This window comes from Rhipicephalus sanguineus, chromosome 1 (assembly GCF_013339695.2).
Source record: "Rhipicephalus sanguineus isolate Rsan-2018 chromosome 1, BIME_Rsan_1.4, whole genome shotgun sequence".
Classification (NCBI taxonomy): domain Eukaryota; kingdom Metazoa; phylum Arthropoda; class Arachnida; order Ixodida; family Ixodidae; genus Rhipicephalus; species Rhipicephalus sanguineus.
In genome coordinates this window covers 215,129,357-215,149,696 of record NC_051176.1, presented here as the reverse complement: position 1 = coordinate 215,149,696, position 20,340 = coordinate 215,129,357, and the positions used below count along the sequence as shown (strand labels likewise).

The 20,340-nt window shown below is 42.1% G+C and overlaps 2 protein-coding genes across 2 annotated transcripts in view; one reads left to right on the top strand and one right to left on the bottom strand.

Annotated features, from left to right (window-relative positions):
- Positions 1-20,340, top strand: part of LOC119371725 (anamorsin homolog) — a 265,406-nt gene that overhangs the window by 66,960 nt on the left and 178,106 nt on the right. The window lies entirely within an intron of this gene.
- Positions 2,153-20,315, bottom strand: LOC119371783 (repressor of RNA polymerase III transcription MAF1 homolog). The gene is made up of 6 exons (XM_037642242.2): positions 19,726-20,315; positions 16,939-17,088; positions 16,694-16,850; positions 12,805-13,049; positions 7,066-7,152; positions 2,153-3,172 (listed from the first exon to the last, which is right to left on the bottom strand). The coding sequence occupies exons 1-6, from the start codon at positions 19,806-19,808 to the stop codon at positions 3,151-3,153; spliced, it is 744 nt and encodes a 247-aa protein (XP_037498170.1). The 5' UTR covers positions 19,809-20,315; the 3' UTR covers positions 2,153-3,150.

Here is a 20,340-nt window from a genome sequence, read left to right as displayed (position 1 = left end):
GTCTGCATAGAAGGCGTGGCAGAGGACCTCTACCTCCTGCAGTTTTCTGGCAAGGCCGATCATGGCTACGTTGAAGAGCGTGGGTGATATTACTGCTCCTTGCGGCGTGCCCTTGTTGGGAGGTTGGTATGCAGGAGTCTGGAGCTCTCCGATCTTCAGCTCCGCTGTGCGTTGGCTTAAGAAGCTCTGAATGTACTTGTATGTTCATGACGCGCTGACGTTGCGAGAAGCATGCGTCATGCTGCCCACGTGTCACCGTTGTCTTGCAGTGAAGCATGCCTTCTTTTCCGCAGACGCACATTTCAGCTGACCACGAAACCGCTTTTTTTTTTTTCTTGCACTGGCAGCAGCGAGGCTGGGGTGCTGAACTTGTCACTCATTAGTATTGCTACATTGCATTGCCTTGTGGCTCCAAGGGCCATCGTTTCTGCTGATTTGCGGCTAAATCGGGGTCGAGAATTGGCACAAGGCACCTAAAGTTTTCGAATTAACCGGGCTGGTACTGACCGCCGCTTCAAATTATCCACCCAAATTTGCATTGTAAAATACCGGACCACAGAAATCCATCGAATTATGCGGGATTTCAAAATAACCGAGTTAGAATTGATGACGTTTTACTGTACTACCCCCACATATCATTAAGTTTAAAAGCTTGTTATACCGGCTTATATGCCTTAAGTATATAGTACATTTTAAAAAGTAACATATTTTACAGGTTACCACTTGCATTCTACCGAAAGTCAAATACTGCTACTACTCAAAGTTGCTTCCCTTTGAACCAAAAATAATGACATTTGCACATGCCTTGTTTCAACTTTAAAAATATTGTGCAGGTTAGTTGGGTCATGACGAATATGCTCATTTTTCTTTATAATATGTAATATATACTATTCGAATTCGCTTCAAAATTATTCGACCAAATCACTATTCGCTTCAGACCTAAAATTTACTATTCGCACAAGCCTAGTTTAAAGTTGCGGATGGTTTGGTGTTTGCCAGTTTTTGGTATAAAAATTACAGTTGTTGTTTTCCATTCTGATGGCACTTGAGGTGTGTCATGCCTTGTTCATCTGTCCCAGGTTTGTCATCACTATCTAGCACAGTTAGGTGTCTGAAATTGCAAGACAGTATCAAGTGTACTGAACTTCCACATGCTCCACTGACATTCAGCGTTACCTTGGTGTGGCCATACACATTAAGAAATGTGGTTTTTTTATATTCTGTCATGCTGTTTGATTTCCTTTGAATCACTTTCTTCAGTGAAACTAATGGTACATTTGGCTGGCCATTACTGCGCTCCGACTCGTATTGCAACTATGTGGAGACTGCTCTTGATCCGAGCCAGAGAACGCGCGTCCGACAGAGAAATAAAGAGGCCGAAAGTGGATACACGTCACCGCATATTCTGTTGCAAACAGATGAGGTGCGGGAGTCACGTGATCAGATCTCAGTCGCACTCAGAGGTCAAAGTGAGAGCGCCTCAGAGTTGGAGCATGGTGCTCTGAAAGAACCAGCCAAACGTATTCAGAGCGCTCGATTTCGACCAGCTGAATGTGACGCGTGACGCCAGAGCGCTCTGGAGTTGAAAAATCAGTCGAATCTACCATAAAATTAAGGCACATAGACAAAAAAAAACAAAAAACTGCCCATAATGAAGGTATTTTAATATCCAGAACTTTTCTTCTCAGAAATGCTTATAACTTCAATATGCTCCATAAATTAATTAGTTAAAACTTTATTAGTGAGATTTTAATAAACAGTCAAAGTTATGCATTTTAATTTCTCATATGCAATCAATGTGCATCTACCTTACTCAAAGGACCACAACTGTAATTACTGTCACAGGTATTTATAAAAATTTAGTCTAGTAAAAAAAAAGAAAGAAACTTGTAGAATTCGATTATTGGATCTTTATTGAAGGCAATGTTGCATATTTATTCTTTTTAGCTGCCACATTATATATGTGTTTGGCCATGAACTGGACATTGCATGCAATTGTACCCCATTACAGATTGTAGGTAGAAGCAGCCAGGGGAGATGTTTCAAAAAGCACCCGTTATGAAGAGCAATGTCTCTCTGCTGTTGCTCTTCAATCACTATGCATGTAATTTATGGCATGCTTAGATAAATTCTGAAATTCAAGAAACACCAAATCGTTTGATTTCTTTATTTCTGAATTAAATAACTAAAATATACATTAAAAAGAAAGCTTAGAAACTGCATATAGCATCTTGCTTTTCACACACTAAACAGGTAGCATAGACCAAGAGACTTGGCAGCTATGCAGCCAATGAAGGAAAAAAAACTACAAAGAACACACAATAAATGGCTACTACAGTTTGTACTGGCAACTGGCTACGTGTACAAACAAAGATCAGCATAAATAATTTGGCTATGCAGAAAAAAATGCAATGTCTTTTTACAAACAGCCACCTTCTGACATGCCTAAGACTCCTGTTGCACAATATTGCTGCAACTGCTTCAGCATAAGACCAAGGACGTAACTGCAGTTATGTAAACACCACAAAGAAAAAAAAATGTTTGACTAAGGCAAAGCAATCTCCTACCAGACAAAAATACAGAAATAGAAAGCAAACACAAGAAAAAAACTTTAGCCTATTACAGCTTATTGCTTAGGTATAGTCTAGATCAGTCCAATAAGTAGAGATCACTACCAAATTCATTGCAAGATATTTAATTTTTTTCAAAACATGGTCATATTTGAGCAGCTGCAGTTTATCGTAATCCTGGCGTTGTTTGACAGTGCTCATTCTAGTATCCTGTACTATACGAATGCAATGAGTAACAGAGAAAAGATATGAAGTGCAACACAAAGGCAAGGGATGTTTTAGTAAAGGCAGGTACTGTTAGTTTAACCGGGCAATAAAGCAAGATTTTTGTCTAAAATCCTTCACTGTACAGTTAAAAGTTGGCGCATGTTTGATGTGTAGACAATGTAATTTTATATACAAATTTTTTAGCGTACGCTGTGATCAGCCAATTGCATGACTTGTGCGCTAATGTGGAAAATGTAGTGAATGTACTGAATGAGCAGGTGCAAAGAGCGGACGGGAGATTCCGGTGATGTGCCTGTTACAAGTTGCATGGATTCTTGCTGTTGAGGTGATCCACCATTCTTGAGGCATACTCTTAAAATGCCTCTTGTGTGGCTCTGTAGCAAAAAAGCAGTGACAAGCATTTTATTCATGACAAGTGTCATTAAACCACAAACAATGCTGACACACATTCCTGTATTAGTACCAATATGATCTAACAGAGTAAGTTGGAAATTCTCAATGCACATTCTTAAAAGAAAATTCTACAAGCTGCAATTCAACAATAAAACACCAAAAGGATAAGTTACAAGTGATGACTTTAATGACACTCATGTGAACTTATGCGAGCCACGAGTCAAGAGAATACGCATTTTGTTGGTTGATGCCTTCATTTTTCTCGTGTAGACAAAAATTCAATGCAATCATGTTAACTACAAATTCACATAAATATACTTATGGGGCGTTTTTGCCTAGTCAAATATACTTTTTATTTCCGATAATTATAAATGTACATAGTAATTCAACCAAAAATCGATAGGCTAGATAGCAAATCAAAGCAATCTGATTTACAGGTAAGCCACAGAGTACATAAGTAAACCTAGAAAACAGTACGTGGAGGAACATGAACAGGGAACATTCATAATACTTTACGCAACCACAACACTGGCTGCATCCGCCATTTTTCGATGGGCACAGTCATGAAATCATCTGCTAGCACCTCCATTGGGAGAGGGCAGGTAGAGGCTGAGTGGCTATAGTTGCTGGGACTTTCAGGGCAAATGCAGCCATTTCCTTTGACATTCAGTGGCGAGTGGTCAGCAAACCTTACTGTGCTACCACAAATCAGCAAGAGCACAACATCGTAGTTTTGCACTCTTAAAAACTCACTCGGATGAAATCTGCAAAAGGCGTACTACTTCGCCACCTAAACTTGTACTCAACCTTGTTCTGTAACAATGTGTACTTAAGGTCTGAGGAAAACATTAGAGGCAATCGTTCATGCTGAAAATATTTGACCATCAACCTTCCAAAATAAGCTCGAATTGCAAAACAATGCTCCATGTTTTTTACCACTGCGACTGAAAACGTGCATCAGATATCGAAACCAGGTTCTTTCTGCATGAACTGTGCAACACTGTGCTGCTTTCCTCCACTGAATCCTTTAGCCATAGCAACCTCTGTGCCATTTCCAATTGGTTCATCCATTTTCGAAAGAAGCAAGGCACGAGACATGAGCAGTGCACCTTTAAACAAACAAACAAAAAAGCTGATCGCACGTGTGAACTGTATGAACTGTATGAAAACCAGAGTGGCCCAAGTATGAATCTTGCTCTTTTTTCTGCACATTTGTAGTTTGTAATTAGGGCTCCGTGTTTTTGGATAAATCCGAAAAAAATCCGTTAAACACTTGCTGGTAAAATTTTTGACAATCCAGATTTGTCCGACAAACTTCAATTTTAACAGCCAATATGACCCTATTCTGTTCTTTATCGAAAAGGCATGTTCTAACGGTCAGTGATATAACGGCCATTTTGGCTAATATAAACTTTACCTCACGTCAACTGTATCTTGTAGACCGCACCCAGTGCACATTTAACAAAGGGCTTGACGCGCATGGAGCGAGAGAGATCAATGTATGTAGGGCCCCCAGGAGCGCGAGATGACATCTTGATATACGCTCTCCTGGCGGCACTGGGGCGCGCCAGACAACATCGAATATGCGGACCTCGTAAAGTACGCTTGCGTCTATTACGACAAGCTTTAAGGTTGTAATATGCACAAACATAGGTGTTTCGTATTCAAGTATTCGCGCTTCTGTGTATATGTGTTTGTGCGTTCAAACCTTCCAGACAACTAAAATATGCTTCGTGTGTTCTGATGTTTTCGTGTTCAGATATCAGTTCATCTAAGATATTGGAGTATTGAGAATAATGCAGAATTAAACTCCGATACTTGCCGAATTCCTGTCATAAAATAATATCGAGAAAACACCCTCCGAATTTCAAGAAAAATAAACCCCGAAAACATGAAGCCCTAATTACATTGTGAACAGAATACATTGCATGAATTTAGTACTCTTGTGACTACAGGAAACGTTTCTGTCACAAGCACAACATTTTTATTAATTTATATTTATGTACTACGCGTTCACTCAGCTTTAAACGTCTTTGTTAGCTTAGCGATGAGTGCGTGTCAGAAAAATCTGACTTGCTTTTTGGAGTTTACACCACAAGTTACTTATCTAGCACTGCATTCTCATTTCACCAATGCTTATTTATTTACTTCTATCCTGCTAATTTTAAGCCATGGACATAGGCTTATGCACATTTACACTCACAGGCCATCGTTTCTGGCAATGAGCGACAAGGAAAATCAAATTCATGCTGATTGACAATGCTCTCGCATGTACATGACGTCCCATCAGTTTAAAAAATGCACATGTAAAAAATATGTCACTGCTTATTCACTAAGTCAAGCGTTATATTACAGTGAATGGAAATCAAATGCACGGGCAGATGAAAACTGAGGCTGAACGGCGCTTTTACACGTGCCGATTTCTGATCCGAACCAAAACGCCATGCCGATCTTTGACAAAACCAGTTCCCGTCGGTACTTTTTTCTTCACTCAAGTCTCAACCTAACGCACCTTAAGCTTCAACCTGACAAATATCAAATTAGGCTTGAAAACAGACATGCATGAGGCAAAGATACTGCTCAATAGCCTGGTGAAAGAGCAAGAGCTCATAATTAGCAACCAGCCTCTAGAATCTGTGCAAAGAGTATGCTTCTCTGGGCCAATTATTAATGGGAGAGTCTACTCGTGAAAAGGAAAGTGGACAAAAAATAAGGGTGCTGGAGCGCATACAGCAGACATTCCCAAATCATGACAGGCAATTTACTTCTGTCCCTAAAGCGAGAAGTATACAGCCATTGCATATTGCCAGTGCTAACCTAATTGCCATTGCATATTGCCAGCCTGAAAAACTAGAGAAAAAGTTCAGGATAATACAGTGCGCAACGGAATGAAAAATGAGAGACAACATTATGAGACAGGATAAGAGCAGAATCGGTCAGAATACAAACAGGGCTAGCCAATATTCTGGCAGATATTGTGAAAAAAAAAAAAAAAGAGAGAGGCCTGCACTGGTCACGTGTGTGCAGGACAGATAACCAGTGGTCAGTTACAGTAATAGGCGTGCGCACAGGGGGGGCCCCCCCCCCCTATTCACCTAAGAGGGGGGGCGCAAAGTCAGCCCCACACATTGACATATTAAAGAGGGGGGGGGGGGCAATGTCAGCGCCATACATTGACATAATTGGGAGGCTGGGCGCTGCCACAAACCTTCGCCCCCTGAAGGGGAACCCTGCGCACGCCTATGGTTACAGTAAAGAAATGGCTACCAAGGAATGGGAAGTGCAGCTGAGGACAGCAGAGGGTTAGGTGGAGTGACAAAATTTTTGAAATTTGCAGGCATAAAATGAAATCAGCACATGCATGACAGGGTAAATTGGAGATTACTGGGAGAAGCATTCCTTCTGCAGAGGACATAGAATAGGTTTTTGATAAATTAATGTTTGGTGAGTAGCTATTGTAATGCGCACTGTACTGCTGCACCACATGCTTGCTACACTACAGGGCTTGTCTGAAATAACCTGTGCACCACAAAATACCTCTAAATTTACAAACATCTGATACTACCGCTGAGTGTATATTCTTGGGACAAAATTGCAAGTCTAAAATTACCTTATTTTCTGAATTACTGGGGGTCAAATTAATGAGCTCTCACCATACGGGGAACTCTGGAAGCTATGACCCCTGCCAGCGAGTGCAATATCTCACTCAATAACATATCACTCTGCTACTTTTCTCAACCAGAATTTTGTCATTACCGTTATTGACTCCAGGCCACTCTAGTTATTGACAAAACCTAAGGCATCTTAGTCAAGTACCTTTGTCCTGTACAACTTACTACAAATATATAAAATTTCAGACAGCACTAACACTAACCTGCTGGTGTGGGCCATGCTCTCTTCTTCCAACTCCATGTTCATTTCCAGTTCCAGGTCATCTCGGCCATACTCAAAGCTGTTTGCACTGCACGAAGAAATATACATTGCAAGTCTATAGCAATCATTCATTAGCATGCATTGGTGAAAGAAATTTTAGCTACGTCGATACTTATTTGTTTATATTTCACTAAACAACAATGAATGTGTTGATTAGCTGTTTTATTTTTCACAAAAACAACAATAAAACACACATCTTGAAAGGACCTAAAAGACATGTTAAATAGGGCAACACAACAACAGCAATTCCTTTTCAATGTCTAAAATTGCAAAATATCAAGCCTTTGTAAAAGAAATGCGAATGTTTTTGTTGAAACACTGTTGTGCTTAAGCTTCACTGTTGCTATTTCACTGCTATGCTCCTCATGCCTCCCCTTCTGCATAGCGAACTCATTTCTTTAAGCAACTGCTCAGCATATTTGTGCCCCCAAAGCAGCACATGTGTGTATGACTGCTAAAATGCTTTGTTAAAGAAGTCTGAACAGATAACACAATTACTCATGGCATTCAAAAAGCTTTAACGGACCACTTTAAACTCACAGCGCTTTTCAATCGTTGCCTCCAAGTGCACCACTATTCAAGCTGCCAAGAGATCAATCTGCCAAGAGATCCATCTACACATAGTATTACTCGTGCCTAATGAAGAAGTTGTGTGGGGTTATCTAGCAATTTTTTATGAAATCACTTCAAGTATTATGCAACATGCCCACTAAATCCTACTTCTGCAGCACGTTACACCACTAACAGAACTTATCTATAAAGATGACAAATTATTTTCCTTTCCTTGCTCAAAGTATCCTTGTTTTTTGGTTTTTTTTTTTTTAAGCTAGGTTCATTAAAGCCAGATCAACATAACAAATAATGCAGCACGAAGGCATTACGATAAGAAATTTCTCAACCTGACACACAACAATGTTAATGCCACAGATGTTAATTTTAAAAGTGGGTTGTACTTTAACTATTAAATGGACACTTGGGAGAAAGAACAAACAACTTTAGAACAATTAAGCATTCTTTTTAAAAAAAGCGTGGCAAGCTTCTTTAGGAATTACTCTAGTGAGCAAAGCATTTGAATGAGGCAGAGGCATAGCAGTACACAGGATTTTTTAACACCGTTACATGAGTGGACAACCAACATAAGCCAATGCTGATAGCATATTAGTAAAAAAAAATCCTTGCTTCATGTCGTTACAATATCACACGGTACGCTTCGAGTTCGCACCCCATATGGAGAGCGCTTTTCCGAATATTCCGTGGTATCCGTGTCGTTCGCTCTTCGTTTGTGACACTGTGCGCACGTGCGTGGTTTGACTGCGCGCGCATGGAGCAGCCCCTGACGATGTGCAGCTTTGCGATTTTTTTTTTTTTTTCAATGCGATATGTGTCGTCACTACCGAGATGTCAGATTAGGCACTGGTGAAAACTGTCCGAGACCACGGTGACAAAAAACAATGACAGATCTTCGGAGGTCGACTCGTTACGCGCTTTGCCGTCTTGCGCCATGGGTTCGCTAGACCGTGGTCTCTGCAATTAGCTCCAGCAATGTGCTGTCGCGTTGCCGGAGCTAATGTCGGAGGCCACAGCTAGACGATGACGGAGCAGCGTTGTTTTGATGTGCTACAAAATCAGATTTGACATCTCTCACGAACAAGCAATAGAGCAAAATAATGCAGTTTTTAGCCACTAAATAAATGTTCCGGGTGAGCCCTACCTTCAGTTCCCTTTTTGTTTAATTTGTGCATTTCTTTTTGACTTTTTGTGCGGAAACTGGATATAACGAATTTTGGGGGGAATTTGTCAATTATGTTATATTCAGGTTTAACTGTACATGGAATACCAAAAGCTCCCACTACTGAAGACTTTTTCTCGCCCTGTTTGAAGTGTTGGATGATTCCCAGTTTTCTGCCAAAGTTACTTTTTTCTTCTTCTTTGTTATATCCATTGCACCAAGGAGATTGGAATTTCCTAACGGAGCCACAGAAAACATACTGCAAGCACGCTGAACTGCATAGAACAAAGAGAGAACGCTACCAGTGGTGGTAGAGCTATGCCACCTATGGGCACAGCTGATGGGGGCCAGCACATGCTATCAAATGGTTTCTTTCTCCTCTACGGACACGTGTGTCTGCCCTTTTCCATGCTCCTGCCACAGTTTTTTTTTTAATGCGAAGCATTTCTTAGCGAACCCCCAGGCACTTCGAGCGTTTCTTTTTTTATTTCCTTCCTTTTATCTATCTGTCTGTCTAATCAATCAATCAATCAATCAATCAATCAATCAATCAATCAAATCTGTCTGTCTGTCTGTCTGTCTGATCTATCTATCTAGATTCTGTCTGTCTGTCTGTCTCGATAGATAGATAGATAGATAGATAGATAGATAGATAGATAGATAGATAGATAGATAGATAGATAGATAGATAGATAGATAGATAGATAGATAGATAGATCATCGGATGCGTTAATCGAAGGTCGCATGTTCGGTCCCTGCCTGCGGCAAGTTATCTTTTCGTCCACTTTAATTTCTTCACACTTTATCCTAATTACAAAAAATAACATCCCCTATACTTTCTTTGGCATTATTGTCTGTTAGTCCTCATTAATATTTTATCTAACTAAGAAACGAGCCCTTAAAAAGTAATCGTCTTTCCTTGAGAATAGGTGGGGTGGGTGAGTGGGTGGGTGGGTGGGTGGGTGGGTCGGTAGGTAGGTAGGTAGGTAGGTAGGAGGCGATCACGAGGGCTAGCAAGCTAGCTAGGAGGCAATCACAAGAGCACCCACATGTAGGCGGCTAGCTAGCTAGCTAGCCGCCTACGTCTGGGTGCTCTCGTGATCACCTCCTTAACTTGGTGTAGACCACAAATGACATGGGAGGGTAAGAGGATTTCATGAATATCACTGTGTGGTCATGACGTGAATAACGTGAAAATCCTGTCGCGTACGTCGTCATACCCTTTCCTCTAGACACGTGTGGCACATACCCGTTTACCACGGGCCACAGTGTACGGGTATGCGCCACAGGTGATAGACAGTTTATATCTACCCAGGAACGGCGTGAAAAGACAATGGTAATATTAATCCAAGAGGGTTAAGAAAAACTGACATCGGCAGCATTGACATGACGTATACACAGCATAAAACTTAGGATCCCAGCAGGAATCGTACACAAGCATTCTGCGTGGCAGTCAGGCATTCTACCACCGAGCCATGCCTGGTCTAGAATCTGCTTAAGAAAAACACCCGATGCAGGCGTAATGTCAGTGCAATGTCAATTATGGTTGTGGTGATGGCTATATAATTTTATCACACAGCAATAAACGCTACGTATGTACTCCTACAATACAGGCGTCATGTCTGGTTAACGCCTGTGATTCCAGTGTTGGCTCCGCTTTTATAGCAGTCTAATAAACATTACATTTGTGTTGCTATGATCCAGCAAGCTATATTCAAGCGTCGCTCAACCCCGGATGCATACGCTAACGAAAGTTATGCATGATGTTCACATCATCGCACCGCAAAGTGCACTTCGTTTCAATAATACAGACGTATGTGCTATAACGTGAGTGCCGACGTTACGTCAGACCATATATTACCCTTTAAACGACAGTGTTGTCGACGTGCCTGGTAAGGAAGCCCACGATGTGCACACAACTACTACACTTACAAAAACTCGTCGACCCACCTCGTAACACTTGGCTCAAAGCCAAAAAATGCAGCATAGAACTACTCGGTGGCTGCTGCGCATGAAACCGATTCGCAGAGGGTGTGTGATCTGCCGAATTTTTTTTCCTCAACTTTACTTCTCTCAATTGCTCTTTGGCTACGCCTCATATGCGCTGGCCTGGCACTTGGCATTCTGCCAACCATGGCCAATCGTGGGAAGAGTGGTGGGGTGACCGGGCTTACCGTATTTATTCGAAAATAGGTCGGGCACGAATATAGGTCGACCCCTACTATAGCACTCTACGAGAAATAAAAAAAAATATTCGAAAATAGGTCGACCCATGTTTTTTTTTTTTAGAAACAGGAAAATTGAAACATAGCACACCTTTATTTACAATTAACTTAGCGCCCTAGTCGCTGCCGGGAGTGTCATGTTCGTCAGATGTGCAAGGAAGGTTGTCGGATTCTTCGCAGGCATCCTCGGCATCCCAAATGACGTCGACTTTGCGGCCATCGATTGCGTTGGAAATGCAGCACTTTTTAAAGCCAGTCACGATAATTTCCGCTGGCAAGTCCTTTCCGCGCGTCCTTCACCCACGTCGCAACTTCATTGAGGGAAGCCCTTCTCGCGGCGTCCCGTCGGTTGTCATTGCAGCATCCTCCTTCAAGCCACTCTTTGTAACTCTTCGCCACCCGGTCCTTAATGTAGCCGGGACGTCATGCCTAGCGGTATGACGTCCAGGTTCTGGTTGGCCTTCTGCAGGGCCTCCTTGACGCCCGGAGCCTCAGTTCTTTTTCAAGAGCGTCATGCCTGCCAGTTGCTGGGCCGCGAAAGCACGACGCTATCCATTGCACGCGAACAGTCGGTCCCGCTGCTTCCGCCAACCCCTAATCAACTTTACGTCGAACTCACGCTGAGCGGCACAATTGCTGGAATTCTCGGCAAAAAGTATCACTTGACGCTTGAAGTCAGCTGTGTAGCTCTACCGACGTGACACCGTCGCAACCGCGCATTTGCAAATGCGAACCGTCACGTCAGATCAAATAACAAACAAAGAGTGAGGCCTTAGGCCAGTGCCAGTGCGGCTGCGCGTCGGCAGGCAGCACGGCTAGGGGGCTAGGGACTTCACGGCCTACCTAGGGAAATCACGGGTTCCAGCGCAAACATGGCGGAGCGGCTGCATTTCGCGGGGGCTTTGAAAAGGCGGTGTGCAGCTATTGCACAAATAACTTTTTTTTTCTTAGTTACTTAGTCGGAAAAGGCGAACGGGTACGGTTTTTATACCAGATTTTATGGTATATAATGTGCGTATGTAGCAGGAACTGCTTGAAGAACAGCAGGCGTGGCAGTTGAACACCATAGGTGCGGTGCTTTTGGTCGCTTTGATCGCGAATATAGGTCGAGATTCTTTGGTCACGAATATAGGTCGATAGCTGATTATGGGCAACATTTTTGGGAAAAAAAGGTCGACCTATATTCGAATAAATACGGTAGTCATATACTGCATCCCTCCGCCATGGGAAGTTCAATACGAAAAACAATACTGATATAACCGAACTCGGCTGCATCATGTAGCTGAAATTATCTTAGCAAGGTGCAAGATCGGGCTAGATGATAGTCCACGATGTTGTCTTAAGGCAAAAGCTTTTTCTACAAGGCACAAAGCTCTTGTGAGTGTTCCTAAGTTATCAAAGCTTGCCAAGTTTAGTCTTTAGGTTTTGAAGAGTACAATGCAGTGCATATCACAGTCTGAAACATCAACTAGGCCAGAGAACACCATGTCAGTAACCATGACATCATAGCGAGCTAGCATAAGAATGTGAGGCAAAACTGGCCAGCCACCTCTGGTTCTTGTGGCTTCTCTGGCTTAGCAAGTTTTTGTACACGGTAATACTGACTTTTCTGATACTGCAGACCTTGTTTTTTCTTATACAGTTCAACTTACTTTTTCATTTTATGCCCCTTGAATGCTATATTTTGACTTCGTAAGTTTGAAGAGCTAAAGCAATGGCAGCTCACCTGACTGCCCGGCAGGTGAAGAAGACAATACGCTTGAGCCGGCGGTTGTAGAAGAAATAATTGAATGACCACAGGCAACCATCTTCTCCATAAGGATCTGAGGCCAGATCTGGGTTGTAACTGAAGATCTCGCATTCATGCAGTGAGATTTCATTGTCCACAGCTGCCCACAGGTGGCTTCGGAGTGCACTGTATGCTTGGTTAGCTGTTGCAAACAAGTTGCTGTCCACAGTGTTCATCACCCACTGCAGGCCACAAGAAACTAGTGTCATTCAACTAAACAAAGGATTACAGTGTACCACATTTGCCTGAACACCTTTTCCCCAGAACCTGACAAACATGTTTAAATAAATGTTGGGTCTTTCCAGAAATATGAGCCCAATAAATATTTACAGAAGAGCTAAACGAAAAAAGTACAACACAACACTTGCTTTTCTCATGCCCCCTTAACTTGTCCACTCTTCTCAGCAAGGGTGGTGCCAGTAGCAGTGCCCTACCTATTTCACCCATCTTTGTATATATTTTTTCCCCAATGGTCTGCTTTTGGTAACCTTTTGAGATGTACTCCTCACAAACTTGCCAGAAGACTATTACAAAAATGGCAACAGGAGTGGCAGAACACATTAATAACCATCATTTCCCTGTTTTCTAGCAATCCTTATTAAATATGGAACACTGCACATGAGTCACTTATCATTAAAACCAACTGCCCAATGGCTGGCATCTTGGGACAGCTTACACCTGATGTCTGCTGGCTGGCAGTTCTGGAAATGGAACAGAGCCCTCCCTTTGAAAAATGGAAGAGCTTTTCTTATGGACCATTTGTTATCCCCATGCACCAAATGTCAAAAAAAAATTTTTTTTAATACATGGCTAACTGTGGGATGTGTTCACTTACAAAGCTCAAGCGGTTGGTGGTTCAGGGCATTTCAAAGGGGTCCTGAACCACTTTCCCAAGTAATCATCGCATGATCTCAGTATCGCAGAAAAGCAGCATTTCCAAAATTTAAAAAACTCATCAGCAGCTATAGGTGACAAGTAGTTAGACAAGTGGACAAAGGTCAAAGGAAAAGGTGAATATGCTTGGCCAGACAAAAATATCCACATTTACCTTTGCATGTCAGAACAGGCTAGCAAAACCATGAGAAAGAGATTCTCATTACATAAGCAGCAACGTAGCATAACTGGAGACCATCATGTACATTAACTGCTTTGACTTATCACCATCATTTTTTCTGTTCACAGCAGGACAAAGGTACCTTTCAACAATCACCAATTACTTGTATCTTGTGGCTGCTGATGTCAGCAAATTTCCCGATTTCATTATACATGTTAGTTCTCTATCATGTTGAACTATACTTGTCTTCTTTTGTCCCCTACTCTATTACACCGGTAGTTATCTGCTTTACACATTAAATTGCCTCTTCAATCCATTTCCTTTTCTTAAAATCAATTAGAATACTGGCTATCTTAGATTGGCACTTTAGTCTCTACTGTAGTTGTCCTGGCCCTTATTAACCTTATGCCTATAACTTATTGTTCATTGTAATTGCATGGTCTTCTCAAATTTCTTCGTTAACCTTCATGTTTATTTTTTATATATTTGTACCAATATGCAATGCTTACACACTTTTTAAGGATAGCAGCAGGCTGCTGGACATGACTTGATAATACCTGGCCCCCATACGTGTTTCAGCCCATTTTAATTCTTCCATAGATTTCACTTTCATAATTTTGATTTCCCATAACTGACTATCATAGATAAATGACTACCAGCAAGGATTCTGCAGGCTCACCAAGTAACATGTCAATGTCTTAATTTTATTTTCAAAAATATTGTATAAAAACAAAAACCCAGATTCTATTTAGAAGGTAGTGCTATATAATCAAGACCTGCAGCATGTGCAAACATCTAGTATTCAAGCCGTACTGAGCCTGTCCCCACAACTGTGCTCTTCTCATTTTCAGGCTGACATGTCCTAAATGACATTCATAGTGACCATTCAAATGGCACACTGAGCCACCTACATCCAAGTTCGGTCATACACAGTGGCTTAGCAGCTGTGGTGTTGCACTGCTTGTCTAAACTACCTAATTTGCACTTACTTTTTTCATGACAGTGCACTACAATAACAGTCCTAATGCATATAACAGACAAAGTTCACATGAGGGGTTAACTTATTCAGTTACTAGAACTTCTGACCACTGTAGACAAAAGCTAGATTTTTTTTTAACCTTAGCCAGCCTGTCCACTCTCAAATTCTTTTATAAGCTAGATGGTTTTGGTAAAGCTTGAAAATAAATGTGAACACGCAATGAATGAAACGGCAGAGGGCAGCCCAGGAAGATGCAAAAGGCTGATTGGGTGATAACAAAATCGTACACAGCTGCATTTTCAGAACCAGAAATTACAATTTTTCTTGCAGTAAAAAGCACTCCACATCAATACTGTGATATACTACAAACCCATTTACTATTGTGACGCTCTTGCCACATTCAGTGCGTTATGGCAGTTGTATGGCAAATGCACGATGACATCCTGATAGTCCAAAATTGGCAAATTTGCATGCTACAAAATCTGCCCTTGATGTAATATGCATTATTTGACTTTGTGGTGAATATACAACTCAGATTTCAACTAAATAGCTATTTTATTATTTCATTTGTCAATTTAAATGTTATGACATTTAAACTTCATAAGATTAAATGCTTGGGGTATTGTGTTTAAACGCAACAACTCAAACCAGAGTTAGAATATGCAAAACTTTAATCTTTTCAATAATATCATGAGAATGCCCATGGCATCACAGTAAGAGCTCTGTTACAAAATGCACATGCTAAAGTGGTGATAAAAAACGTGCACAGGAAGCGTAGTGTTGCCCGGGTGCTGTTTACTAACCTAACGTAGCCCTTGCAGCTTACTAGCTTGCCCAAGAATGCTTATTTCTCTACTTATGTTGAAAGCTGATAAGTAACAAGGGCTATGCCAGGTTGAATGAAATAAGATCGTGGTCCAGAGTACGAGAGAGAGGTCAATGGTCCCATAAGCCTATTTAAAAAGCGACAAAGCTATTACAAAGCTGATGTCCAAATTCAATGCATTTCGAACAGTGGCGTTATAATGACTACAAAAATTCAGTGGCAGTAAAAAACTAAGGGCCTATAATAGATTGGCATTTTACCATTTAAGGATGGTAAAAAAAATTTGAAGATATGCAAAAATGCCAAATTTTCTTTTTTTTTGGCGTGCAAAATGATTCCGATGATCAAATAAAACAATAATAAGCAAAAAATTTGTTAAAAAAAATTTCACACTGATTAAGAGGATCTCACACAATCGCCATGTTTTCTATACTTTTTTAGCATGAAAAGTTTGTCAGAAAGGGGAAGTTTACTAATAAAAAGGATTTTTTTTTTTGACACTACAAAGATCGGTTTCACTGCACACAGGTGGGCGTGCTGGTGTTGCCAGAGGCCAGTTCAAAATGGTTCGAAGTCAAAGGGGCTCAATTTTCTCACAGTAGCCATGTTTTGTTTTCTTTTGCACAAAGCTCGAAAAGCGTGCTTGTGGTCATTTCCAAATAAGACAGCCAGCAACAAAATGAAATGTCTGTGCCTTTGTTCAACATCACTCTGCTCCTCGCAGTATCTGATGTTGTAATAAACAAGCTGAAAATGCTGGAAGAAGCGCAGAACATCACAGGAGCTGAAATAGTCTTCAGGCCTGTTTGAAAAGCAAGAAAGCACTGGACATGCTGGGCTCATCATCAGTCTTTTCTGCAACTATGTGCCTGATGAGCTCAGCTTGTCTTTCGTCCTCAATAGGTTAAATACAAAGACACTTCAGCTATCATGGAGGTCACCGAATAACATTTCAAATGGTGCTCACATCCACACTGGGCTCACGGCTGAATTCGTCACTCTTGGCCTGGCTGAAATCATAGTCTGGATGGAACGATGCATTCAATGTACCAATCAAGTGAAACAAAGTCTTGCGACTAATAGTGTCACACAAGTGGCACTCTCCATCATCACTCTGGCTTCGACTGCAAAGAGAGACAAAAAGAGAGGCAAATATGAAAGCCTAGTTACATACAGCACACTAACTGACAATGCAGATGTGAAATGCCTTGCCTGTAAAGCCTACTTGGGCTCTGCGAGATCAGTACACTTTGCGGTGGTGATAGCGCTTGCAAGTCATTGGGTCCACCACCTGCTTCAGCATTCATAGTCTTGAACAGCCGTTTATCACTTCCCACCATCTTGCAGGAGTAGCTCTCAATCCTGGGCAGAGAATACAACAGTTCACATGCAGTGAAGACTTTATTGTTCACTGCTAGAAGTCTTAGTTCAATGGTGCTCCAGTTATACAATGGGCTCGAGCACACTCTAGCCGGCGGGGTACGCTCTTCTAAAGTTAACAGTTAAAAAGCGACTTTTAGTACACGATTACGGAGCGTGCTCTACGTGCTTCTCCAACTCTGAGAGCTCGCGCCTGCTATAGCTTCCAGAAAAATGACATATTTCCAAATCTCTCCATTGATGCACGTACATTCTCCTTCCCCACTCGTTCCTACCGCCGCGTAGCTGGGTGAGTTCTAAGCATGATTGCAAACTTTGCGCATTGGCGCAGTTTGAGGTTGCGCAAACTGAACATGACAGCCTGATTATTACTTGTCAGACGCACAGATACATAACCTATTCCCAAATAGTCGTAACGCGGGGACTTTCCGTTGCTATGTGCACGTACTTCTGCAGGGGTTCTCACGTTCTGTGAGAGGGTACCTGTGAGAGCAGCAAGAACAGCTTGCATAGCATACGTAGCTGCTGCTGCCTTCGTTGTCACACGTCAAGTTATACGAGCTCACCTTCGTTTAGCAAGAACTGCAGGAGTTTCTTTACCAGTGACACTACTTCAAAATACGTGCAAAACGCGATAGCGGATGCGGAAGCAACATAACATTTGCCGTGCGATGCGTTCCTGCCCCCGAAAGCAGTCGGAGGCAATCGCCGCTAAGCTAAGCTCTGAAGGCGTCGCACTCGCGCATGCTCCATTGGAGTTCAGAGCGCGCTAACTTAACGCGCCCCATAAAACACACCTACGATGCAAATAGACCCTCTAAAAAATGTATGCACTCATAGAGCATGTGCTCAAGCACAGGTATGTAACCTGTGGTGATTCGCAGGTCGCAGGGTCGAATCCCGGCAGCGGCTGCCACATTTTCAATGAAGGCAAAAATGCTTGAGGCCCATGTGCTTAGATTTAGGGGCACGTTAAAGAACCCCAGGTGGTTGAAACTTCCGGAGCCCTCCACTACTCCCATCATATTGTGGTTTCAGGACGTTAAACCCCAGCAATTATTAACCTATGGTGATTTGAATTTGCAGCTCTGAAGCCTTCCTGTTACTGTTGCGATTTGAATAAACAAATTCTACGCAGCAGCTCACAAAAGTGACCAGACAGAGCAATGAAAACCTCCCTCTGAAACCATACTTACTGCTCTGCCATGTACTGAGATCGTATAAGACTATTTTATTAGCAGTGCAGCAAACCATTGCTAACATATTCTTTTTTATTGGTGAAGACTGACATTCTTTCAAATGCCTGAGTAATCATAAGTTTACCTGAGCTCACAATATTCATGAAGCACAGGCTATGTAACCAAGCACAAGACTGTAATATTCTTGCAATAAATAATCTTCAACATAGTGTCATAACCGCAAATTAGGCAAAGGATATGCTGGCAGAGCTGCCATACTTTGCAACGTGGTGTTCCTGAGCAGATAAGAATAACCACAAGCACAAAGATAGGCACAGATGCGATTGCTGCACAAGTTTGAGGGCATCAGTTTCTCATATACATTGCGACCAACTTTTCTTAGGCAGCACACTTTTTCTAGCCAGTATTTTTAATATGATGACAAATGAAGGTCCTGTAAATACTCGCTATAGCCAGTAATAGAACAATATTGGTAGCGAAATTTACTTTGCAAGCACTGCCAAATGGCTGGTAATTCCTTGCACTGATGAATAATTACAATGACGCTTTACTGTCCTGGATGGTGTGCTCTACGGCTATGCCATCACAAAAGACACTGAATATGATCAATAGTGCCTTTTACTGATGCAATTATTTGATATACAAGTCCTCTAAACACAGGTGTAACCAAAAGTCTGCAAGAAATAGCTGCCGAATGAGAATTTTGACAACACTGCTAGGTGTCTTACAGTGGCAATTTTATCTGTGCCTTATTCACGGTTCATACTAGTGAAGTCGGGTGTCATAGCATTAGTATGTGTTCTGCGCAGTTGGCGTCTGAAAGAAAGAGGACAACAAAACCCAAGGTTCCTTAGCTGGTAGATATTTCTTTTACTCCCAGCATTGTGTGTCGTTTACTGATCATCTTTACTTGTGGGCAAGCCTCAGCAACACGCATTATTATGCATGCGAAAGGCACTAAGTCATACTAAATGGCAGTCAATGAGAAAGGCTGGAAAGAAAAAAAACACGACAAAGCCAACGAAAAGGCTGTCAAGAAATAATAAACTGCCGCGCGCTGTACCAACCTGCACGCCGATATTGGCAACTACACGATACAAAATGAGCACTGCCCGCGCTGCAACTGGTACGCTCGTAATCACCAACACTAAATAAATGTCGTTTTCTTTCAATGTGGGGCCATTATTTGAGCCAATTTTAGCTGACATCGGGCTAAGCTTGGCCCAACGTTTGTGTGCAGCTATATTCGTATCGCACGGAAAGGTGATCACAAACCGTCACTTGAATATACTAGTCACCGTTAAGCCAGCCTACTGGCGAAAATACCGTCGTGTCTTGTACGTGACGCACAATTAAATAAACATTGTCTCTCTTACCAGGGCATTTTATGCGATATATCCTGCACGAGCTCTGCACATACCTGCCAACAATCTTGCAATCGCCAGTCTCGAAGCACAACGCAGAGTTGATGGCCTCGAAGCGGCTGCTTTCCAAAAGCTTCATTGTCCCGAGTTTGCAAGTGAACAGTCAAAATTCTGGAACACAAAAGCGGTCGCGTCACAGTTCGAACGTTCCGACACGAAACCAAGCCTATGCGAAGATTGTTTCCGCGAGTCTTCTAGGCTGCTCCTCTATTTTTTTACTCTTCTTCAGGCTCTTGGAACTTCCAGAACTAGTAGTGAGGCCAAAACTCTGAAATTTCGACCTAAGGCCAGCGATCATTACTTCTGGACGACAGCTGATCACTGTTTTCATCTGGATTACCACAATGGCGTCTTGTTTCGGGTCAACTGCGCTGTCGTACTGAAACTATGTCACCGAGTGCTCCTGGCAACCGATCGGGCGCCAGCAACCGCGGCAACCAAATAAACTTGACCCCCGCGAGCAAACAACACCTGGGGTATCCTGAAATAAAGCGACAGGCCGTTGTCCGCTGCTTTCACTTGGCAAGCGTTGCTGCAGCAGTACGAACGGAAAATATGCCACTACTCTCGTCACCAGTGGCTGCACCAGCTGCACCTGCACTGACGAACTT

Coding starts and splice junctions, on each gene's coding strand:
- LOC119371783 (XM_037642242.2), bottom strand. CDS start 19,808: ATGAAGCTTTTGGAAAGCAGCCGCTTCGAGGCCATCAACTCTGCGTTG. Junction 16,851..16,938: donor AGCCCAAGTAGGCTTTACAG/GCAAGGCATTTC, acceptor CTCTCTTTGCAG/TCGAAGCCAGAGTGATGATG. Junction 3,173..7,065: donor AGCATGGCCCACACCAGCAG/GTTAGTGTTAGT, acceptor TTTTTGCTACAG/AGCCACACAAGAGGCATTTT.